A 25,477-nucleotide genomic window follows, 5' to 3' on the forward strand; every position below is an offset into this window, starting at 1 on the left:
ATTAAAAAATATGTTCTTTGCATGAGATTCAAATATCACAAGCCAAATAAGCCTTGCTTTATCTTTGTCTGAGATAAAGACTTAAGTTTGTCTTGTGCAGTGATTAGGGACACTCTGCAGTCTACTACAACAGTTCTGACAGCAAAAGTGTGAAGGATGAGGCAGAAACTTGTTTGTATTTTAAAGCATTTACATGGTCCCTGTCAGACTTTAGTGCTGCCATTTTTCATAATCCTGCCCTATTCCCAGGATTCAGAACTGGCACATATGTTTCTTTCAGAGCTCAGAGCTCAGAAACAGCGATAGCCATGTGTTCTATAGACACACACACATCACTAGATGTTACTGAAAACTCAGTTCTGTGCTCTGTGGTTCGATGCAAGGACAACAAACAACTCTTTCCTTAAACTGGTTATAAAAGAATAGAAATGACCTGTTATGTCGTTAACATCTCTGTAGATGACTCCTGATTCCTTGTTTGCATTGACACATTATTTCCAGTAAATGTTATGAGTATTAGGGGGGGTTACAATGCGATTGCACACTTTGTTCTCAATGCCTTGGAATAGTTCCAGTCTCTGAAGCACATTTTGGCTTGCAGGCTCCTATTCCAAAATCTCTGTCCAATGGCATGAATCCATCTTACCCAATACTCTCTACTTTGCAGGACTTAACAATAGTTTTCCATCAGATATTTGTGTTTGAAGTACTAAGACAAATATGTCTGACAGAAGCTTGTGAAGATAATCATTGATCATCACCTGTTTGCATTTGTATGTTGTGTACCTCTTTTGTGCCAGACAATATATAAATGACAAGGATGGCCTACATTTACATAGTTTCATTAAGAACATCAGTACAAATCCTGAATTTGCCTCTATTTTCAGGATTCTTGCACATTCAGTGGAGTGGCTGGGCTACAACTCTCTTGTCAAGATTAACCTTCACCCTTTATCCTTCAAAAAGTGATGACTTTGGGATAGGCCCAGATATGGGAAAATTAGATTGGTCTGAACAAAGCTAGATTTCCCACTCCATTACCTTTTCTTTTGATACTGTATTTTCACATTTCTGCATTTCTGATATGATGTATATCATTTCTGTTCATCTTAGAAAACCTACATCTTCCAGGTGAAACTAGAGTGACTGTGCTTTTTTAACAGAAAAAAAAAAAGCTTAAAAATTGAGAATTTTGCTGTAATGAGTCTCACCATATATACTGTATATAAATAATGTTTAACATTTATGAAAAGATTGAATTAACCCAGACTAATTGTTGTATTTAATTTAACAAACACTAGTTATTAAGAAGTATTGACAAAAAGATTCATTCCCAATTGAAACACACCTAGCTTTTCTTAGTCGTGCATATATATGATCTTTGAATGTTTGTCAGCTCAATTTCACAAATTTCTCTGATCCAGAGTACCCTGATCTCATTTATTTACTCAGTTTAGTTATAGCTTTGGTTTTTACACTTACCGATTACTGCTATTACAATCAGATTCTAAAATATTAAAATTTCTTCTTGCCTGTTACTGAAAAAACATTAACCTGGAATGTATTTTGTGTTAAGGACAATAGTTTGCTTCCTGTTCTTTTGTTCTTTAAGTCACCCATTTTCCATTTTTAAATTTTAAAAAGTGAATATACTACAATTGTTACAATAAGACAGTACCCTAAAGGGTATTCTTATTTTAGAACGAAGAATAGGAAACACGACTTTACATTAAAATATAAGAAAGGACACAAGTATGTAATTAGTAGCCAATTGATCCAATCTAATCCTATTGTTTACTAATTTACTAAGAATCTAGGGTGTTGGATTCAGATGGGATGAGATACTGAGCTGTGAGAACATGAGGAGTGAGATTTGAACCTATATCTCCAGAACAGACTAAGACTCAAGCAGAGCACTTCTCTGCTTAACCTCCCTAACATGGGTGACAACAAGTGTTGTGGGTATGTGGAACAGGATTCTCAGCCAAGTGCTGACTCCTCAACTCTGGGCCTTTAAGAAACAAGTAGACAAGATTTTAGATTCACTAAGCTACTAAACCAAAGGAGTAAGATTAGCTAAATGGTCTAAAGCAATATGAGTAAACACCAAGCAATGTTAATATTATTTCAAATTGATTAATCAAAAAATTCATATAGTGGGTTAGAGATGCAGTCTATTCCAAACCCAGATTTGATATTATTTTATTTTCCAGAATACACATTAGTAATTGCATTTTGTCTGTCTTTTTCCCTGAGCTTTTTCACTCATCTATGACTGATGTAACTACATACTGTATATAACTGAATTATGTTTTTCCATGTTAAAAATATTTCAAATGCTCTAAACCAGTTTCACAATATGGTAAAACCTGGAATGTTTAGTCCAAATAAAAATCAGATGGGTTTCCACCTGCACCTGGGGCTGTTTTCACCTTTGTACAGAGCTGTAGTTCGCTGCTATCACTACCACCCACACTCTCCATTTAGGTCCATTTGCTACCACTGTTGATTAAAGACCAACAGGCCATGTAAGGAAAGAATTTTAATACTGTATTTCTGTGTCTAATAAATGAAAATGTCTGTAAAAGCAATTGTGAATGTCATTATAAACAGAACGGATGTTTTCATATCCCTTATTAAAATTCTAAGGAACTAAAAGCAGTGGAAGAAGCTCCATCTTACTGAATGTGATTCAAGATATAGTTAAAGCAGTAACATTTTTGCTAAAATGGGTAATCTCCCCAAATGGGAAATGCTTTTAGAAAATGTGAAACCTGTGAAACTACTCTTTAAATATTGAAGGGTTATAGTGGTAATGTTAAAACACAAAGAAAGAATAAAAAGGTAAAATCATGCACAGGGAATTCTACTAAAAGGAGATTACAAAACACCTGCCTCTATTAAAGATAAGAGTTCTTATCAGTATTGTGAATAGCCCTTATAATATTTTATAGGGCTTGCATTTGTAAGTTTACTTGAAACACAATGAATGAATTCAGCACTGGAATTTTGTCCAGAGGACTGGAACACTGATCTGCTTCTGCTTCTACCCCTCTGTGTCTACCTATGGTTTCCTGAATAACACATCGACAATATAGCAATTGAATGGCCTATACTCAAGTCTAAAGGCTCATCAGGCCAAAGCTTATCCCAGTTTCTATAGTACTAAGCGCATGTAACTCCCCCTGGATGCGGCGCTATTCCACTGAACCACCCAGCACCGCACACCATCCAGCTGGTCTCGGTTTCTACAGTTGTGTGGACTGGAGCTTAATGACAGAACAGCCAAGTCTGCAGTGGGGAACTGAACCCACCATTGTCCAGCGAGGACTTAAACTACCATTCTGTGCTGTTCCCACAAACGCAGCATTTTGAATGAAAGTTCTGCTTAAAATATATGTTCATACAAAAATAATGGCAAAATAAACGCAATTCAGAAAAAAGAATCTGTCAATGTGACATGGCTTTCATGTTGGATGAGATTCTTCTTAAAAGAGAAGTACATTATACAGTGCAATGCTACATTTAGAATGAACCGTATAACTTCATATTGCATATTAATAATTTCAGGGAACAATACTGTCTTTTTATTCCCATGGGTAACTAATAAAAGGAAAAAAAAAGTGTCTGGCTTATCCACAATGACCCCGATGTCACTAAAACCTACTGTATATTATTCACATGGACTGATAATGAAAGACACTACTGGAGATTAATTTCATTCACTTCATTTCGGTCTACTACAATACAGCCATTCCGGTGGCACTGGCTTGCAACATCAAATGTGTAAAATGTGCTTTCAAAACAGGTGAGCACTCATGACAAATAGGAAAACTAAAAAAGTTTAAGAAAATCCATTAGTTGATTTCTCCCAACTGTTACCAAACTCTATGCTCACAAGTTACGTTATCTACTGTATATTCCTTTTTATCTATTTCTATCAGGTTTCCAAATATTCTCTGACAATTTTGTGGTTTAACAAGCTTCAGAAAGGGTAAAACAAACACTAATTTCCAGTGGTATAAAGATGAATTTTTAAATAACACATTTACTTAAGGGAGACAAGTGGATGAAGATGGGGTTGGAAACTACGGAAGTGAAAAAGTGTTTTTAACTCAGCACATTGAAAACCAACATGCTGGTGTTGCAGCTGCCCTGTGACACAATTGTAACAAGAATTCTTACAGTGAGTTTCAATTTCTGAATGCTACTCACGTGGTCACAGGTGAGTCTGTGTCTGTATCGTGCTCCGAGATGAATTTGAGCTCCCCCGAGTAGCTGACAGCTGCTGACATCTGCAAGAGAATAAGTGTAGAAAAGTTTGACATGAAAGGGAAACAAAGGGGATAGCACATTTTGTGTGAGGGTGTAGAAACCCACTGGCTTCCTGTACATTCATTGTCTTCAGGCGTTATCAAAGCAGTGTCTGGCACTTTAGGAGTCCTTACTGCAGCGTAGGTACAAATGATTTCAAAACTAGAGTGGCAAAAAATTACAATCTATCCAAAGCAAACGTTTTGGGGTAGTTAAAATGTTTGCCTAAATCACCAGAGTGCATAGAGCATTCATTTTGGAAGAAAGAGAAACATCTCATGTGAGAGAGACTGGTCTCTGTAACCAAAATATGAAGCCAGCAACATAAAAATAAAAGTGTTCTATAATAAAGAAAAAGTAAATCTTAAAGGATAATTCAGTAGAACTTCCCCCAGTCCTTAACAACTGAATATTTTTATTCAGAAAAAGTGGTTGTTGTATTTTTTAACATAAAATGCAAAAAAGTGTTTTTTCGAATTTATTTTTGCAGATTTTATAAAATAAACATAGAAGTTAAAAAACTATTTCTATGCAGCTCAGAATGTCTACTGCTGTTTCAATTCAAATGATCCACTAATAAAATACTTCACAAATGGAAGATTTCGAAATCAGTCCAACATCCGAATGTCTTAAAGAGCTGATAAACCACTGATTAGTGAAGGTAGTGAATACAAAGAAAAACAGCTCACAAAATAATCTGTTTACTGTATTACATGAAGCTATAGTTAAAGTGAATGAGAAGTTAGAGTATTCTATATATGTACGACTAGATAGTATGACTGTGGAAAGCAGATAATTGTAAAACAATAAAAAGTAGTTAACTCCCATTTCAACTAACAGCTGTTAGCTGATACAAATCCAGAAGAGTCTGCAGTAGCATGGCTGCACCAGTAAGTCTATGTCTATCTAGGAACTTTTACAATTTCAAATGAGAAATGCTTGAGTTGACTATAACTTCTGAAACCAGGATGTTCTTCTAATGATATTCATGAAGTCTAAGAGAACCGCAGGAATGAGTTAACAAAAAAAGGGCTTAAAGACCTATGAACACAGAATAAAGAGTTGATTGACAGATTATCAGGAATTGATCAAGGACAGACATGCTATATTTAAATAAAAAAAAAACAACTAAAGAGCATTAGCCTAGATGATTTAAGTGCAGTAACTGCTCAGAGGACGATGGAATAGATATTTAAGAAAGAATAAAATAACCTATATTCAGGGTACACTGTTTTAACTGGCTGTTAAATCACTAGTCAGTTTTGAATGTGTTTGCAATCTTCCTAACACATCACCTATTACCTACCTGTCAATTCCACAGAATGTATTTCAGTATGGTGTTCAGGCTCCTTCAAGGTCTACAACCTTACAGTTAAATTTACAGCATGTCCACTGACTTAAAACATTGTTTTAAAAGTTCCAACTTGGAAATATATTTGCATTGTTTCAAAGAGTCCCACAAAGCACAGCTTGCTTAATGGACTGAATGCCACAATGTTTTAAAAGCCACTCCAATGTAGCAAATCAGGTGATCAGAGAAGAAAAAACATTTCATTTTATTTTTTAAGCTAAAGCCAGGGTTGAGCAGGGGAGAGAGGGGTCCTAGCTGGTGAACCAAGGAGAAATATAATGTACAGCATACATTAATCACTGTCCATCAATAATGTACAAAGGGAGATTAGTGAGAGATGTAATTCCTGTTGGGGCCTGTACACAGACATGACAATGTGATTTAATGTTTCACATCTATACAACAAGCTGTTTCGTCAGAACCACAATTATAATTCTATTTTTACTTTAGAAATATTTTATTACTAGTACTAGCCACAATAAAGATATAGCATTTGTTATGCTGTGCATTTATTTTCTGTTTTATAATTTAAGAGGTTCTGTAACATTTTGTACTCAGTTAGACAGTGTTTTGTGTCGATCAAAGGCAAAAAATCCCAATTAAATACATCAGGATTTTATATGGGTGGCATGGAGGCACAATAGTTAGCATTGCTACCTTGCAGAACAAAATAACATGTGACAAAGTGCAGGGGGGGTGTGTGTGGAGGGGGAGATATTTTTGATAGCCACTGTTTGTCATTTAGAGAAGTATTGGCATGTCAAAAAGTGATACAAGTCAATAATGAAAACTGATGGTGTGCAAAAATATTCAATATTTGTATCCTAAAACAATGCCCGGTGAGACATTATATTATGTAGATATTATTGAAAATGGCTCCTAAATTTTGATAACAGCAGGTTTTGCCTAGGTCAAAAGAATCATCAAAGAAACTCAGAAATACTTAACTTCTACAAGGCAAGTGATGGGTATAGAAATAGACACGTTTTCCAATTTTAGTCAGACAGGAGCATTGTTTGAAATGGATTAAAAAATACCCTTAAGGAATACCATTAGAGAAATTATCATTAAGTGGGAAAAATTTCACTAAAAGCATTGAAGAGAAAGGAGACATCAACCACCACAACTCAAGATAATCCTTGACTCAACAGTGAGGAGGAATTTATACACTGATTGAGATTTTGCAATGATAGCAAGAAAAAAGGCCATAGTTAAAGCCAAAGCGTGGCTTAATTTTCCCGAGGACGACCTTTGGACAACCCAAAGATGTCTGGAAGTTTTTTAAATATTGAGTTTTTTAAATATCGACATGTTAAATGCCAGACAAGTAAATCATTCTAAGAATAGAATCTGTGTCTACTGTGAAGCAGGAAAGAGATGACATTACTGTGTGGGGATCCTTTTCTGCTCCAGACACCACTAAGACTGTTGAAGGAGATGGAAAAATGAATTTAGATGTACCATCCACTTGTCCACGTGAGCTGAGCTGATACTATGCCTTCCAGCATATTACTGACCATAAACATACTTAATACATATATAATACATAAAGCAACAAGTGATAGGTTTATTCAACTCTGAGAAGAGAAGAAAGAAAACACAACGTTTCGGCTGTGGAGCCTTCTTTGCAGCCACCCACCTGAACTACTTCATAATACATAACTTCCAAAACAAAAATATCAAAATTAACAGTAAAACACCAAGAGCACTGCCACTTTTCTAAAACATTACCACACATAATAAAAATGTTTCTCATCTGCAATCATTCAAAGTAAAACATACCTTTCATTAATTTTGTGGTCTGAGTTTTGAATACAAAAGTGTTGAAATGTAAAAATAAATGTAAAATGTAATATGAGGGTGGTGAAAATGTATCAGTTTTGCAAAGAAGCTTTGGCATAGCATTAAATAATAAAACTGATAGGTGTGATGTAGTTGGCCAAATGTACAGTATGAGCTATGAGCTACATATATGAAACAAATGCTTACACTTTCTCTAGTCTTACTATCTGAGGTGTCAACTCACTTTCCTGTTGTGTAGCATGTTTAAAAATGTGCAAGGGGTATATTTAAAAGAGTGGTAGATTATATATAGGGAGACAATGACTGATAAAACAAGAATACTATGAACTATAAATTATATACTATGCTAACACGATACTATAAAGTATATTATCTTATACAGATTATACAGATTTGGTGCATTTTCAGCTGATAAAAATAAACATTTTTCTGTACAGTTTAATATACTAGTATATCATTTCCTATCTTCAGCGGAGAAGGACGACTGTCTTCCATGAACCAGACGTGACTGATAGGCCAGGTATCTGTGCATTCTCTGGTAGGTGGAGCACATGCTGTCTTGGGAGATATGTGGTTGTGTAATTTACAATTCAATCATGGTGAGTTCTTTTCAACATTCTCACTCTTCTCTCTCATTTTGACATCTCTGCATGTCTCTCGAAGTGTTGAGCTCCTTCCCAGATATTTTCCATCCATCTGGTTCTGTCATGAGCCACAGTTTATCGGGAGGCTAAATTTATGTTGCATTTTTGCAAGCTTGCTTTTGTTATGTCTCTTCAATGTTTCTTCTGACCTCCTCTGATTTGACTGCCTTGGCAAAGCTGGCAAAAGAGAACCTTTACGAAAGCCTGGAGTCTGATATCAACATGTTCAATGCAAAGGAGCAAAGCTGGAGGTGAGAAGACCAGAGAGAACCCAATGTTGGTGCTTCTGTCCTCTCATTTCATAGGTAAAATCTGCAAACAGCCATGGTGATACATTGGGTTTCAAAGTCCCCCTCTTGTCCTTGTGAAAACGGCAATAAGTAATGTCAGGTCAACATCTACAGGGTGAAAAACAGGAGGATTCCTTCAATTCTGGAGCTGGTTAGGTTGCTTTGAAGAACTGTTAGGATTCTTGAACGTTACCATCTAGTTCTATGTTTACAAATGTGCTTTGCTTTGTGGATGTGGATGCTAAGGTCATTTTTAAATTAGTCACAAAGATTAACAAATACTGTGGTGACAAGATAAGATGCAAAAGATAAGGACACAAAATTAGTGTTGAGTGATTAAACCACATGGCTAAGAAAATGTTAGTGTGATAACATATTCACATATATGTTCTCATTAAGGTGTGAAAAAAGAACCACAGACCAAAGAACACTGCAACAAAGTTCAGCTAAAAAATACAAGTAATATTATATTGTGCAAGTTAATCATTGTTGCACATTTTTTAAGTTTTATATTTTCACGTTTAATATTGCAACTGTTTTAGATTTTTCAGACCATGTGTTTTAGAATTTAATATATTATATTAGACCATTTTCAAAACAAAACATCTAAAACTACTATCACTTTATGGCATTTGTAATATGTACACGGTCTCTAGTGTTGACTGCTGAAACTCAACAATTTCTAGATACAGTCTGGAGCTTTTTGTAAAGAAGGATCATCTATAAATGGAAAGAAGGGCTGGCGATAACAAAGTTTGGATTAAAAATATACATCTGTAAGATCTGGCAGAATACTAATGAAATACAGATCTGGTTATAAAAAACTGCCAAAGGAGCTGTCCATTTTCCTGTTTGAGCTCATCCAGACTTTCAGCATTGTTAAGAGATGAGAGAGCACTTGACTCTTCCTCTGGATGGGACACTGCTTCATCACAGGGATCATCCCCAGCAATCCTGGTTCCCATTTATACAGCTGGGAAGACTGGAGCAACTGGGATGCAGGACCTCGTTCAAGGGGACAATGACAGGGTCCACAGACCTACAAGCTACGACTCCGGAGACTGCATCAAAATTCAGTACCAAAACAAACAATAAGCCACTAATTTTAAACAATATCCTAAATGATTGCACATGAGACATGAATACCTGCTATAATATGCAGTCTTTCTTGTTGTCATGAGCGTTTAGGAGCCAAAGTCTAATTGTGACTCTTATTTTTAAATCTTAGGACTTTCTATGGTCTTCCTAGTTCTTTCCAAGCGTTTTCCAGTCTAATGTACAATTGCAAGCAATGTTGCCTAATTAGCATATATCTAAAAAAAAATATGAAAACAAAAACGTTCAAGTCCTATTTCACAATCCGAAACAACTGCAAAACAACTCTTACTATAATTAATTTTATCTTACACAAACCAAAACATATTCCTTGATGGCATAACCCCTAGTTCTAACCTAAACTAAGGTTGCTGCTGGAAGAGGTGTTAGTGGGGCCAGCAGGGGGCGCTCACCCTGCGGCTCATGTGGGTCCTAATGCCCCAGTGTAGTGACGGGGACAATATACTGTAAACAGGCGCCGTCCTTCGGATGAGACGTAAAACCGAGGTCCTGACTCTCTGTGGTCATTAAAACTCCCAGGGCGTTTCTCGAAAAGAGTAGGGGTGTAACCCCGGCGTCCTGGCCAAATTACCTATCGGCCTTTATCAATCATGGCCTCCTAACAATCCCCCTCTATGAATTGGCTTCATTACTCTGCTCTCCTCCCCACTGATGTGTGGTGAGCGTTCTGGCGCACTATGGCTGCCGTCGCATCATCCAGGTGGATGCTGCACATTGGTGGTGGTGGAGGGGAGTCTCCATTACCTGTAAAGCGCTTTGAGTGGAGTGTCCAGAAAAGCGCTATATAAGTGTAAGCAATTATAATTAATTATTAGTTCAATTAATCATCACAGAGAAGAGTTCAGCTAAGCCTTCTTGTGCGGCAAAGTCAGGCCTGCACCCTTTGTATTACAATTATTTTCTGGAGAGGGGTATATATTGTTTATCCAAAATAAGGGTGTTATTTAAGTCTTGATATGAGTATATTAAGTTTGTACTGGATTCTTTCTCCACTCTGTGTAAAACTAAATTCCCTCTATGAAGTTTTAATTTTGTTTTAAAAATCAATGATGGTAATGTCTCTACCCTGAAAACTTTCCCAGCATGGTTTTTAAGAGTAAAAATGTGAAATGGAAGATAATGCGGTTTTTAAGATCACATTTTAGTATCAGTTTGTGCTTGCATAGTTTTTAGATGGTTTATAAAAAATGTGCCACTATAAACTTGATGAACCAAAAGTAGGTCTAAATAAATAAAGATAATTGGCTACTTAAATCAGACTTTAAAAATATTTTATTTCAACCTATAAAATTATCATGTAGATATAAAATCACAATTAATATAATCTTTAGAAGTAAAGAACTTGTCTTTTGATATGACTTAACACATATAAAACAAAACACACTGCTTTAATCTTGAGTTGCTAACACTTACATTATCAAACCAAAAAGCACAGAATGTTTTAAGACTACTGTTTTCCCCATACATCTATTTAGGATTCTAATCTTGTAAGAAAGGTTTAGTGGGTCATATTTGTTCACTGAATTACCTCTAATGTTTCTACAGGCTGGTGCTATGCACTTTGTGTGGTCTTAGTAACACATAAGGTCTGGTGTTAAATATAAGATAAATTCAACATAGATTAGAAATGATTAGCTGCAGTGAGGAAGTTGGACAGGTGTTAGGATTGGGTAATCCAAACTCTATTCTATGAACAAACAATGGTACCGCCATGACCAGAACGCTCCTATCAGATCCCACCACTGTTACACTTACACATTTAATTTAATCATTTTTCATGGGTGTGACTCTTCCATAAATTCCACAACACACCTGCTCATGGTTGACAGCACACTACTTCATAAGGGCAGCCTGCTTGGGGAAACATGACATGATGCAAAACAAGGTACTGTACTCATGACGTATGAAATTCCATCTGACTACTGAACTTAATACTCCATCATCTACTTTCATGATTCTTCCATCTACAATAACTGTCAGATTCATTCGTGGTGTATGCAGCTCCACCCGTTCAGCGATTCACATTTCTCATTTGAGCTCCTTTTGGAACTGCAATAATAATGATTCACATATGAATTTGCAAACATTTTCACTCCAGGTGAAGACCATAAAGATCCAAGCAGGTCACAGCACTTGAGCATTTTTTAAATCATTTACCCTTTCCTCATCATTTACCTTAGCTGGGGTTGGCGATCTGTCAGCTGTCTCGTTCTGCTGGTCAGACAGAACAGGATTTGGTTCTAGTGTGTGGCGTAGCTCCTCTTCAAAACCTCCTGCAGTGGAAACACAGATGCGTTTGAACACATGACCCAAAACCACTGTGTCAGCAGAGCTTGTTCTCGTTAAGCTTAAAAGGAAAAAAAAAACATAACAAAAACAGCTTACTTTCATCTGCCACATAATTAGCCGGGAAGTAGCCCTGTTGTCCATTTGCCAGGCGGCCAAACCACCAGTTCTCATTATCTTTGTACAACACTTGGATAATGTCACCACGATGTATGGTTAGCTCATCTGATCGATTCGCTGTGTAGTCATAGAGGGACACAACCTAAGGGGGAAGATAAGAGCACCACAGCTTTATCAGACCTGTGCCACAGAGAGAAACACTTAACATTCACTTCCTCCTGCAGTACAGCAGCAGAAACCAAAGCTGCTGCTCTGGTAAGAGTTGAGGCTGTCTAGGGTTTTCTGAAAGGGATTCAAGGTGGTGGGAAGACATCAGGAGCAGTGAGATAAAGGACTTGTGGCACTGCAGAAATGTTTAAGAAAAAAGAAAAAAAAAACTTGAATTGTGCTAAGATTAGTTTTCAGGCAGCTGCTACGCATTCAGTAAATGATTAAATTTTCGAAAGGAAGATTAAAAAGCTTTAAGCACATACATTCTAAGAACTGTGACACCAACTCCTGTACCACATGCTTTGTTGTCAATCTAATAAAAAACTTAACTCTTTACAAGCAATGTGAAGCACATTTTTCTGCCACTGGTTTCTGATGAAGGCTTAAAATTTGTTAAAACATTTCTGAAGTTCAAAGTTTTTTTTTATTCACCTTTTTAAATTCAAAATGTTTTGAAATCAGTTACTTTGCAAATTTATTTTAAAAAAGTTAAATCAGATCATTGTTAATTTTTTCCAATTTCCAATCACTTCCTTGGGGATTGTCCATATTGATTTGTCACTGCAGCAAACAGAAGATGACTAACAGGAATAGAAACCACAGTCACCACTTTTAAAATGTCAAAAAAGAGGACAGAATCTGCCAGTCTAAGGTACTCAATCTAAAAAAATAGGCACAGTAGTTTTTTTAATTACTTGTTATGTGGAATACATTAATGGTCAAGTAGATATTACACAAATTATACTATTACAACTATATTTATAGCCACAATACAAACACAGTGTATTTGGTGCCACAGCACATAGTGTTACACTCTTCTGTTCTTGCCTCACAGTAGTTTGTAACTGCTAATATGGTGGGCAAAGACCTAGAGAAATTACTAGAGCTCTAATATGTTAATAAGAGAAACATTTAGTTCCATTAACTATACCCATTACTACAGTATTCAAACTTGTTTTTAATGAAAGCACTGTTTATACACTTTAAGGTAATTCCTTAAAAGTAACAAGGGACACAAACTCCAGTTTTGTCATAAAATCTCCCATGTTCATTATCCTTTCTGCTAAATGGTTTAGCCACTCTTATCATTAGATAACATCCTATCAAAATACCAGATTAAAATCAAGGGAATGCTTTCAAGACACAAAATCAGCAACACTCTTCCAAATGATTAATCAATATTTCTGAACTGCAGTTACTGGTTACAATAAGCTAAATGTCTGAGACAGACACAACTAAATAAAATAAAGGGTTTATATTTAATGAAATCACTAATGTTTGCTTGACGGTAGCTGTTATGGTTTCCTATGGTATTAACAATTGTGTAACAAAATAATGACAGTAAATCTTGAATGAATAGAATGTGTGTCAATATTGCAAACTCTATTATTTATTAACAATGATTACACAAAGAATATTTTTATACTGTATCAGATCACTGCTAAATGTTTGAATTGACCATTCACAAACTGAAACAAGGACAGCAATGTCCTTTAGTTTTAATTTTTGTTTTGCTATTGCAATTTGCTTTAACGCCTCCATGACAAATCCTGTAACCAATGGTGGAAAATCTGAGTCACAGTGTTTCACAGTTTTTACAAAAATCCCAACAAGCAGAGCCTTCTTCTATCTTTTCTGCGAGGTCTTAAAACAACAGGTATTTTACACTTTTTAGAAATGTAGCAAGGCTCTGGTTACTAATGACAATCCGTAAATGTATTTTGTTATGATAGGATAAACATAAAAATAAATACACAGGGACATACAGTTAAGTCTTTGTCTTCTTAACGTGAGATTTTAAACCTCACCTGAATGAAAAATACAATCTAAAACATCAATTCTGCTGGCAAGTTATACATAATCAGTATACACAAAGGAGGTGTTTCAAATATTGCAATAACTCAGTAGAGCTGGGTTAAGTGGCAAATAATTTTATAAAGTAAAAAGACAGAATTCACATAAACTTACTGTCTGTTGAACTGGTACAAAGGAATCAGCTTCTACTCTAAGAAATGAAGTTGTGGGATCAGCAAAACTCTGAAGAAGAAAAAAGGGAACCTTTTAAACATGTAAAACACAAAACAGATTAGGTGCCTGAGTTACGTTCAGTAACTTCTTGGAACACCTCAAACGTTCTGTAGCTAGGATTCATTAGATAAACAAAACAAAAATCATTGGACATGAAAACCCAGATGACTGTCAAATATTCCTTTTTTATATGAGATGTCCCTTTACTAGGTTGGCGTCCCATCAAGGGCTCATCCATCTTGGCATCTTATGCATCTCCGGCTTCCCCCATCCCCAGATAATATGGTTAGAAAATAAATAAATAGATGGATGGACTTCACACAAAACATAGGGAAAAACAATTTTATATTTTTAGAAAATACTTAAGAGACTGGTGTTGGCCTACAACAACATGGATGGAAATACCAACCAATCCATGTACTAAAGCATTACATTTAATTAGGAAGGATACTAGTAACACACAAGTTCTTGATTCAACGAGACAGCCTCACACACAACCTTACACTAGGTTGTTAGTTCCATATTACTTCCATGCAAGGTGAATGTAATTAACTGGTAAATTTTACCTTTTCTCATGAAGGGTTCCAATAAATTTACATAATACCATATACAAACCAAATTCCAGTCATCAAACTAAAAAACAGATACAATCTTATGTAGATCACCTGAAGATTAGTATAGATTTTATCACAATCATAAAATATACATAGATTTGACAGTTAATTGTATAAAATGACATTAAAATATGTGAGTGACATGGTGACTGCATTGCTGCCTTGCAGTGATGGGGTCCAGGGTTCAATTCCCCACTAGGGGTACTATCTGTGTGGAGTGTGTACTGTATGTACTCCCCATGTTCATGTGAGTTTCTGATGAGTGCTCTTGTTCCTCCCACAGCCCACAGACAAACTGGTAGTTTAACTGGCTTCTGTGAAGACTGGCCCTGGTGTGAGAGTGTGCCCACCCTGTGATGGATTGGAGTCCCATCTACAGTGTGTCCTTATTTCTACCCACTACTTGCCTGGCTCCTCTGAAACCCTGTAATTAGAATATGGATGGATCTACATTTAAACTTTTAAGTGCTTAATTAGTCTAATTATTTGATTCACTTTATTACTTCTAACCATGTGACTAAATATCACAAAGAAAACTTTCAGTCAAGGCTAGTGAGATTTAGACACACAGGAGATAGTAGGCTACATTGCTCAACAGTGAATATGGTTGAGAATTTTTCAGAAAACAGCAAAATCTAGATTATAAACCAAGACACACCTACACAGGTGCATACACAGTAAATACTTATTATTTAATAAAAACAAAAGAACACAATAGATCTTTCACTGTATTTGACAATGGATTCAAAGTTTCTCAATCACCAGACCAAGAGCAGTGACTCTAGTGAGTCACACATTAATGTTAGGAAGCTGGGCATACGTTTGTAGTGTGATTTCTTGATACAGAGTATTTTCTAAAAACAACCTCAATTTTCTCAAATAGATTTGGTCGATTTCTTTTGATTTTGAACTGAGAAAATGAGAACAAGACAGTTTTCTTTCCATATGAGCTTAATAAATACCAGCCACACAAAAATCTAGGAATGTTGCATAAATGTTCCCATTTCAAATTTTATCATGTGGTTTTGCTCCTGAAAATATTTTAAACATCAAAGGCAAATAAGGGATTACATATTGTGAAGATATGAATATCAGAAGTCCATCTGAGGACAAAGAGGATAAATGCCTTAAATACTGTACACTGAAAATTGCTTTGCTATCACTGAAATGGTACAGTTTTAGTTGGAGATGGAAAAAAAGGTGATTTAAAACTGCAGTTACTGACTCTTTATAAGCTGTTCTTCATGAAAGCTATTCAAGAAACAAAAACTAATAAACCTCTGAAAAGTCTCCCTGACAAAAGTAACTTGGTGCTATTTCCAAGAGAACAAATTAAACAAACAGTGGAAAGAGGAAGTGAGGTGACAAGGAAAGTACCTACTGTATTACAGTAGGTAGAAACAAAAATAAATTAGACACCTGCTTAAGATTGATCCCAATAAAAACACAGTATCTTTGACAAAAGGACAAAGGCACCTACAGTATTTGTAGCTACCCCCCCTCCCTGAATAAAATGATGTTCGATTATAAGTGCGTTTTACATTTGGGCAATGTGGTTTATGCTAATATTAAGACTCTGCATGCCAGACATTTTCTCCCGAGGCAGATTATTTCCAATACAGATGATCTAGTGTAAAAAAAGAGTAGTATTTAAAAAAATGTCAACTGATATATTTATGATAATTACAATAGTGCACAGAGCTTCAACTTGAAACCATTGTTTGGATGGCTAAACATAAAGATATATAGGATGTTCTTTTCTGTCCATTGATTCTTGTCATTTTTTGGGGGGTTATTTAGACTTTATTCCTTTTAAATTACTTTGCCCCTGAAGCTATTTTCTGAAGCATTGATTCTCGGCAATTAAAATAAAAAGACTGAATAATCTCTAGTCTTATTTGTTCACATTGATGTTAATCTTGATGTCCACTTTGAATAATTTCACATTCAGAAAAAAATATACTATTTGGATTTATCATGTTAATGGTAAATTCAAGCCAATAAGAAGCAAGTTGCATGTGAATGAAAGACAGGTTGTTAAAGGGAAAAGAAAGTTTATGGACACCTGTAAACTTAGAAAATAAAAATAACATTAATATTACATTTTTCTGCTTAGAACTTTTGAGCTTTTAAGGTAATTTTCATCATAATTTGATCTAGTCTATACCCTTAGAAAACATTTAAAAAACATCTGGTCACTCAGCAGAAGTGGATCACAGAGAGATAATGAAAAGATGCTAAGGGCAAACAGCGTAAGTGAGAAACCTAACACACTGCACTACACAACGATTTCAATCATGTCACTCTATGAACTTAGTCATACAACATGAGTTGCATCATGTTTTAAAAAGACTGACTTGATTTGACAGTAGCAAAAATCTGCTGAGTTCACTGCAATGCTAAAGTACGGTTGTCGCTAGTTTCCAAAACAAGGATATGTAGATGGTTTCCAAAACAATATAATACAATTATTGGATCCATGTTAATTAAAATAAATATATATTTTCAAGATTAATTAAACATTTCAACCATTTGATTTTGTATGTGATGTATGTTCCAAGGAATGGGAGGTACATATACAGTATAATATAATATAACTTATAATGGGATACATATAATGGGAATGCGATTTTCAAACCAAGACAACTTAATGCCAGGAGCTAGTACTGGATTCGTTGTGACTGAGGTGCTCTTTTGAAGGAAAGGTTCTTACCGTTTGCAGCCTAAGAGATGGCGCATGGCTCAAGTGTCGTCCCACAGTACTGAAACCTCCTGCAAAAACAATGACAGACATCTGTAAGAGCTGAGCCTGAAGACATCTCTCATGTCCCGCACGGGAAGCAAACATTCACACGGCTGAACACTAGGAAGCACCGTCTTTGCAATGACTCACATCATATATCTTAATGTTTGTTGAAACAGCTGAACTGGTTTGAGAGCTTAAATAAAATACATTGCCAGTCATTCCATGTCTTGATTATATGCCTGGCAAATGCTGCAGGGAAAAGACTGAAAATTAAATTACATGAGACTGAACTAAATTGCTTAAAAAAATACCTGTCAAATGATAAATTTATCATACAGCTGAACACATGGAAATAATAATATATTCTAGTGCAGTGTTAAACTTACCACAACATCTTCCTGGAAAGGAATCACATAATGTACTACAAACTGACTTGTAGAAAACACTGAAAACTACATTATCAATGAGCTTCAAAGGATATTATGCCGTAGAACCTGAAACACTCAGATTTCATAAGTTACCTGTTTGGAACAGCTATAATGTTTCTTTGGAAAATCTTTGGAAAACCACGTATTAGCAAAAAATAAGGTGCAGTTTCATGTTCTTATAAAGCACATCAATTAAATATTCTTAATGCCATTGGTGGCATGATATGTAAACAGTGCAAATAATCCTGCTGACTCTGATGAAAAAAAAGAACTGAAATGAAAATAAAATAGTTTAACACAATGTGATCCTCTCTTTTGTAAACACTAAAAAAAAAGTTTTTTTAGTTCCTTACTAAGTTCCTTTACCTTAGTTGTATAATAGCATACTTACATAAATACACACTGTCTGTCAATGAATGTGTACAGCTGAAAACAGGTGTGACATAGTTGGCTTAAATGTAATGCTTCAAGACAGCTAAATATAAGCAGCAAGTTCTACTGTAGGTGACAATTCTTTTTGCACATGTGTTATCTGCTTACATGCTACTGCCAATCACCTTCTCACCCTTTGCCCTTCTTATGTTAAATGAAAACTGTAACTACAATGCTGGGCATTCTGTTCTAAACTGACAAAATGACCTTTTGCAGTGAATAACAGGAGGCAAAACTAGTTTTGCTGTTAATTTTGTAAATCACAAATATTCAGGATCAACCCTGAGTAATGAGGTTTCTTTACATGGAATAATACATTATCATCTGTCTTTATTTTGTTATCTAAAATCTTTATCACTTACTTTATCTTTATCTAGAGTCATATTATTTGGGAGAAAATGCAGAATGTATACTGTATGTACTTAAAAGTTTAATATGTTTTAAGTGGCTTAAGTGATTAGTGAGACAGGAATTGTTTGGTGTTCTAGAACAAATCAAATTACATGAAATCTCGGCAAAGTTTCATGTTTCTTGTCAAAAGTTATTTTGCACATAACACAATGCTCGAGTTTCTATTGTTCTATATCTTCATACATTTTAAATGCACATAAAAATGGCAATGTGAAACCACAAGCATGAACACCATTACACTGTGCAGCTTGCAAAACCAGTAACATTTTCATATCATGCAATGCAATAGGTGTGAATATATGTTCAAAAAACATCCATAACAAACTCTGTCTTTTTGGGCAGCTCAGTTACCATATAAACTGATTTAGTGTACAGTATATCCTGACACAAAACCCTAATTGGAAGTCACTGTTTAAATACAACTCAGGCACAGTTGTATTCACAACTGAATTCACACGCAGTTTAACAAATTCTTATTAATCTGTTGCTGTTGTTAGAATGTGATGTACAGTAGCATACAAACTGAATCATGAAGGGCACATGCTTGCTCAGAACAGGCACACTCAAATCCCAAAAGCAATAAGAAGATGCACAACGCCACATGCATGGTAAACTCATGGCACTTAAGTAGTAAAAGAATTTGAACAGTGCAGCCCTTTTCAGCAAAGAAGGTTCAATCAAGCAGCATGTTTTCAGCTCTGAAATGGCTGTCACTCCCACTGTGCCAGTGGATTGAGGATTGTGTGCACTGTGCATTAGTGTGTCCTAAACTGATTTAATTGCTGTGCAGATGGAACACAGGTGAAAATGAACCTGAGCATAATGTTAACAGAAAAAGTGCCACTTATCAGTGACTCCCATTTCTAAGTGTCTGGCAAAATCAGTGAAGTGAACTACATCTTATCATCCAAAAAACGTGGACTACCTGAGCTGCGGAATTACATCTTTAATACAGGATTATTCATATCCTTTTTGGACATCCCTGATATTTGGTTTGAACTGGCTCTAGAACCATTACAATATAGATACTAAATAACTCATTAGATCACTGCAGTATCAGCAGAGAGAGAATGCTTAGTTTTCTCAAAATTTGAATCTGTGAAATTCAGATGATCATTATCACCTCTTAATCAGGGTCTTATTCTTTGAAACTGCGAAACGTTGACACACGTTAAAAAAGTTTCACTTGGACTGGCTCATCAATTCCACCATCAACATTTGGGACAATTTAAGTGCATGATCTCTTGGTGGAAAATGCACTTTTTTATTGAAAAACATTTACAATCTGGTGTGTTCTTTCATTTCTAATAAAATGAAAGACAAAATGTCAACAGAGACACGCTCAACGTGGTTAATACATTGCACTGATAAGTAAAACTGACCTGTTGTTGCTACATTCTTTGATTCTTTGAGAATTTATTAGGCTATGATATCTGATAATGTAATCAACTTCGGTGGTCAAGTTTATTTATATTGGTGCAATTTGCCAATTACTAATATTATACTACCAAAGACATCTTTATCTACCACTGCCAGTACATTTCTGAAGCCAGACAAATCTCCCAGGGCTCCTGTTGCTTTAAGCAATGCACAACAAGCACATGCAACAACAATCATGCTTGCATGAGTAGTTCAGGTGGGTAGCTGCATCAGCATGCTGACATGAGGTCTCTTTCCTACAGCACATTAAAAAAAGGCCTGAGTTGAGGTAACTTTACAATCATGAGGCATGCCAAGTGCACAGTACTCACACACTTTATGCAGGATGGGCAGGATTCTATTCTGTAATTGTCTGGTAGAACAGGGTACAGACACAGTGGAAATTCTGTTGTTTCACATACTTAAATAAAATGTCAAACTTCACTGTGTCCGAAACTACAACTTAATTGAGTCTGACATTTATTAATCAGACACTATCATGAAGCGTCTCTTAAAAGATTAATTCCATCTGAGTTTGCACAAAATGTAAATGCAGACTTTAAAAGACTTTACGAAACAAAGCAAATATTCCAGGGTTAAAGTTTATTTTGAAGTCTTGCAATGACAACATTATAACTTTGAAGGCATCCATTAATTGTTTTTTTTTGCTTGTAACTTACCCAAAGTGCATCTTAAACAGCATCCTAAATAAATTTTATTAGGGACCCCCCAAACAGGCTTTTTAGGGCCGATACCGATTCCATGCCTTTAGAATCGGCCAATACTGTTTTTTTCTTTTAAAAATCATTACATCAAGCTCCTACTTTACCAGCCATGTAGAAGCCTCATGTCACATGGTAAAGTGTTACCCTTGTTATTTTGTCTATTTAAAATAAACTATAGACTACAGGGGTTATTTATTTTTTCTTAACAAAATGAAATGTAGTGTGCTTCTTGTTCAATTACCATAAGATAAACACTTCTTACTAAAATAATCACTTAAAGTAAAATAAAGACATTACTAATAAAACATGTACAAAAAACTTTTATACATACAGTGGTGTGAAAAAGTAAGTACACCCCATGAAAAGGTTTGACTTTTTTTTTTTTACATTTCTGGACAAAAAGGATATTTGACCGTAATTTCAATAATACTGATAAAGGTCATCTAATTTTAAAAAATAACATTAAGAAATTACATTTTGCACTAATTTGTACTATTTAAATCAACAGAAATGTGATTTAATTGTGTTCAAAAAGTACACCCCTATCTTTATCATTGGATTAAATGCCTAAAATTAGAATCAGGTGCACCAAAACAGGTGCAAATGATTAGAACATCATTAGAGAGTAACTTGGAGGACACTGCCTTCTATAAAAATCAGAAACCTGTGGTGCTGCAAAGATGCAGCAGAAAGTCTCCAAGAACCCCAGGATAGCATCAAGGGATTTACAGGCAAGTCTTGCCGCAGTCAATGTCAAAGTGCATGAGTCAACCATTCGAAAGAGGCTGCACAACTTTGCCCTACATGCAAGGTCAGGAAGGAAGAAGCCTCTGCTCTCAAAAAAGAATATACTGTAGATGCATGACTGAAGTTTGCCAGACAACACCTAGGTGAAGATCAGGACTATTGTAACAATGTGCACTGGACAGATGAGACAAAGGTAGACATCATGTTTGGCGAAAACCAAAAACTGCCTTTGACCAAACGATTCTCATACCAACTGTTAAGCATGGTGGTGGAAGCATTATAGTTTTGGGCTGCTTTTCTGCCTCAGGGCCTTGCCAGGAATTCCACATTGTACCAGAGAGTACTTGAGGAGAATGTGAGGCCATCTGTCAGAATGCTGAAACTGAACCATAACTGGACCTTGCAACAAGACAATGACCCAAGACACTCAAGCAAATCCCCAAAAGAAAGGCTCAAAAAGAAGAAATGGAGGGCTATGGAATGGCCAAGTCAAACCCAGATCTTAAACCCCATAGAAATGCTGTGGGGGGATTTGAAGTGGGCAGTACATGCAAGAAAGCCATCCAACATCACACAGTTGAAGGAGTTCTGTAAGGAGGAGTGGGCAGAAATTTCTCCAAGACGATGTAGGCGACTGATAGACTATTACAAGAAATGCCTATAAGAAATGATTTCTGCCAAAGGGGGCAACACCAGCTATTGAAGCTAGGGGGTGTACTTATTTTTTCCATAGCACACAATTGCATTTCTGAGTTTTTTGTTGAATAAATTATTGCAAAGAATAATTTTCATTGTTATTTGTTAAATGCTCTGTAGCTACTAAGCCTATTGTTTACTTATCATCGAGGGCAGATGCTTGTTTATGAATATGAACATCTCTGCATGTTTTGAAGATAATCTGTTCCGCTTCTCATACCAAATGGGCGCTGCTGTACTGAATAGATCACGCTGTCCACACTCGTACAAGAACAGCAAAGGTAGACCCGAGCTGCTTCTGCCAAAGCAGGGAAATGTTTTTTATTGCTCTTCTAGAAAGCCATTGGGACTGCACTTCTTGGGATGAGTTGTTCACCGAGGTAGAGATTAATCTCCGATGCTATTGACTTGTTCCTGTCCTAACCACTGCTTTTATCTTCAGTTAGAATTTCCTCATACTTTGCCTGCAAAGATCCTGCCCGTAGTACTTTCGGTTTTCTTGCTATTCCTACTATAAGTTTCGATTTTTTTAAGTGTTGCCATTTAAGTGTTGATGGTTGAGCAAGAGTCGGCTTTCTAGTTGCCACAGCCTTTGCATATGCTAATTTTTCATACTCTGCGTATTATTTTTGGTGTTGAATGTCACCACGAGCGACTTCTTTTGCACATATATTGCAAACTGCTAATTTTTCGTCTTTTGTAGAAGTGTGGTAAAACTGAGAGACCGGCAAGGACATGTTGCTATGTCCTGGTAACGTCAGAAATTTGGTCATTGCAAAATCATTTTTTGAGATCGGTCGATTTAGAGAACACATAGTGAAAATTGGCCGATTTCAATTGGCGGCTATTCGATCGGCGCACCCCTAAATTATATGGTTGTAAATTTCCTTCAGGGAAGAAATGTACTGAAAATATATTCGTCTTTATATTAGTCTTATACGCAGACAAATATATAAGTCTTATATGCAGCTACATGTACATGGGCTCATATGATAATAAAAAGACGTGATTATATGCAAGGAAAAACAATAACATACAAAATTATAAAATGCACAAAACACACATTAAAAATACTTCACCTAGGACTACAGTTCATCAGTTCTAAGACTACACGTCATCTCACACTAGAAATGGAATGTATTTGGTTTTAAACCCATTCTGTATGACTTTTAAAGATAATTTAATCCTTGAAGATAAGAATAAAGAAAAAGTATTAATTTATAAAGTTATACATTTTAAATAGAATTCTCTGGTCTTTGAAGATTCCTTCATACATTCATATTTAATTTCATACAACCCGCCAATCGACAATGTAATCTATTAAGTCTTCAGCAGTTGTTCACTCTTAATGAGAAAAGCTGAGAAAAGTCCACATGATATGGCATCCATGTACTCCAGACTGGACAGGCCCAGCTTAGACCTTTCATAGAAGAAAGACTGCAACGTGTGCTGTATTGTACACAATGGGGATATCAGGTGATCAGGTAAGCCATAAATGTTTACTGATACCTTTCTGACAAGACAGGTGCAAAACATGTAGGTCAAATCTGTGCAGATAAGATAAAGACAGGTATTTGAGCTGCTTCAGAAAATGAGAAGAGCATTTCACTTCTTTATGAAACTGTAGTTTGTCTCCAGGAGAACGGAGTCCTTGGAAACATAAGTGTTTAGAAAACAGGCCATTCAACTTTTCATGATAAATAAATTGTAAGTTACCTGCATTGACTAAAACCTACAGTATGTCTTGTGCTAATTAGAAACAACAAACACTGGTCAGATAAAACTACATTTTTAAAATTGAAATGATGGAAGACCTGAAAATATAAAACAAATGCAAACAGAAAATGAAAGAAATTGAGTTTCAGTTTACAGAATATATGCTGCATTGATATCAAAGGAGATAAAGAAAAAAAAACAGAAAAATCTAATTCTTCATTTATTTCCAATATATAGCCTATATGCATTTTCACCAATTTCTTTGTGTCACAGAATAGCTTGACTCATAAAAATAAAAATAAACAAGTAGTATATTTAAGCTTCTTATAAATTCATGGTAAGCAGGACCTGAGCTCTTGACTCAGTAACAGCGGTAAAAAAAGAAGAACTTGTTTGGAAAGCTCATTGTGATTGCTCAACAGGAAACCAACCATTGATAAAAAGTTTTTTTTTGCTTGTAGAGAACGAGGAGGCTGCAGCATAGTGAAATGTGCTGAACTGAGGCATGTGCACCAGCCTCCTTCATCTTTGAAAACCAGTTCATCTATCATCAGAGACAATTCGTGACTTTGTGGAACTCATTTAACTTGCTTACATCTAGATTCCTTCCTGGCAGGAAAAACATGGAAGTCAAATGAAAAAACAAACAAACCAAACAAGTACAACAGATTCTAAATGAGATAAAACATACTGAAAAAGCAAACTATTTCTATGTAAAATGCTCTGTAATATGCGTTTACTGTATGCAAGAGTTAATGTCTTCAGACATCATTTTCTCCATCAGCTTTAACCTGTGATAAAACAAAAGTATAAGTTGTAATGGTTAAAGATTAATAAAGTGTCTGGCAGGCACTCTATGGTGAGTGTCTATACTCAGTAGCTAAGCCTGCATAATTTGCAATGCAAAAAGTACTGAGTTAAGTAAATATGTAGCCATTGCCTTTAACTTGACTTATTTCTCATCAGCCCTGCTCAATACCTATACTTGCTGACTTAAACCAAAGTACATTTGCTTGCTGACTAAAATCTCAAATTAAGGGCACGGACGTAAAACTCTCTGTCACTTGAACAAGTGAAGGCTTTGAGTTCCTGAAAACCCACGCAAGCTTCTGAAAAGTAGATACCTCAACTTTATTTCACAAAGACTAACCAGCCACAATGACCATTATCTCATGGCCCGGCCTACTTTCAGTGTTGAGTATGCAGCGTTTGTCAGGAGAGGGAAATTATCCCAGGGGCAGTACCGTGAAACGGATTAATCAAAACATAGAACATTTTTTTTTACAAAACCAAAAACTACAAGCTTTCCCTTTTAGCTTTTGTTTAAGCTAAAGTTGTGAAAGTGATCTGACCTTTTAGAAAAAGCATGACATCATTAAAT

General features: G+C 35.7%; 1 protein-coding gene across 4 annotated transcripts in view; it reads right to left on the minus strand.

Annotated features, from left to right (window-relative positions):
* Positions 1–25,477, minus strand: part of ahi1 (Abelson helper integration site 1) — a 99,041-nt gene that overhangs the window by 2,010 nt on the left and 71,554 nt on the right. Inside the window, exons 22-26 of one of the 4 annotated variants that reach the window (XM_015347985.2) lie at positions 17,490–17,548; positions 14,103–14,171; positions 11,904–12,066; positions 11,694–11,791; positions 4,216–4,295 (exon numbers count right to left, since the gene is read on the minus strand). In XM_015347985.2, the coding sequence (XP_015203471.2) occupies positions 4,216–4,295; positions 11,694–11,791; positions 11,904–12,066; positions 14,103–14,171; positions 17,490–17,548 (469 nt within the window). Of the gene's footprint in view, positions 1–4,215; positions 4,296–7,212; positions 8,511–11,693; positions 11,792–11,903; positions 12,067–14,102; positions 14,172–17,489; positions 17,549–17,738; positions 17,772–20,454; positions 20,586–25,477 lie in introns of those variants that run through there. The other 3 variants (XM_015347991.2, XM_069178710.1, XM_069178709.1) reach the window with 3 other exon arrangements.

The sequence above is a fragment of the Lepisosteus oculatus genome, chromosome 2 (genome assembly GCF_040954835.1).
Source record: "Lepisosteus oculatus isolate fLepOcu1 chromosome 2, fLepOcu1.hap2, whole genome shotgun sequence".
Lineage (NCBI taxonomy): Eukaryota > Metazoa > Chordata > Actinopteri > Semionotiformes > Lepisosteidae > Lepisosteus > Lepisosteus oculatus.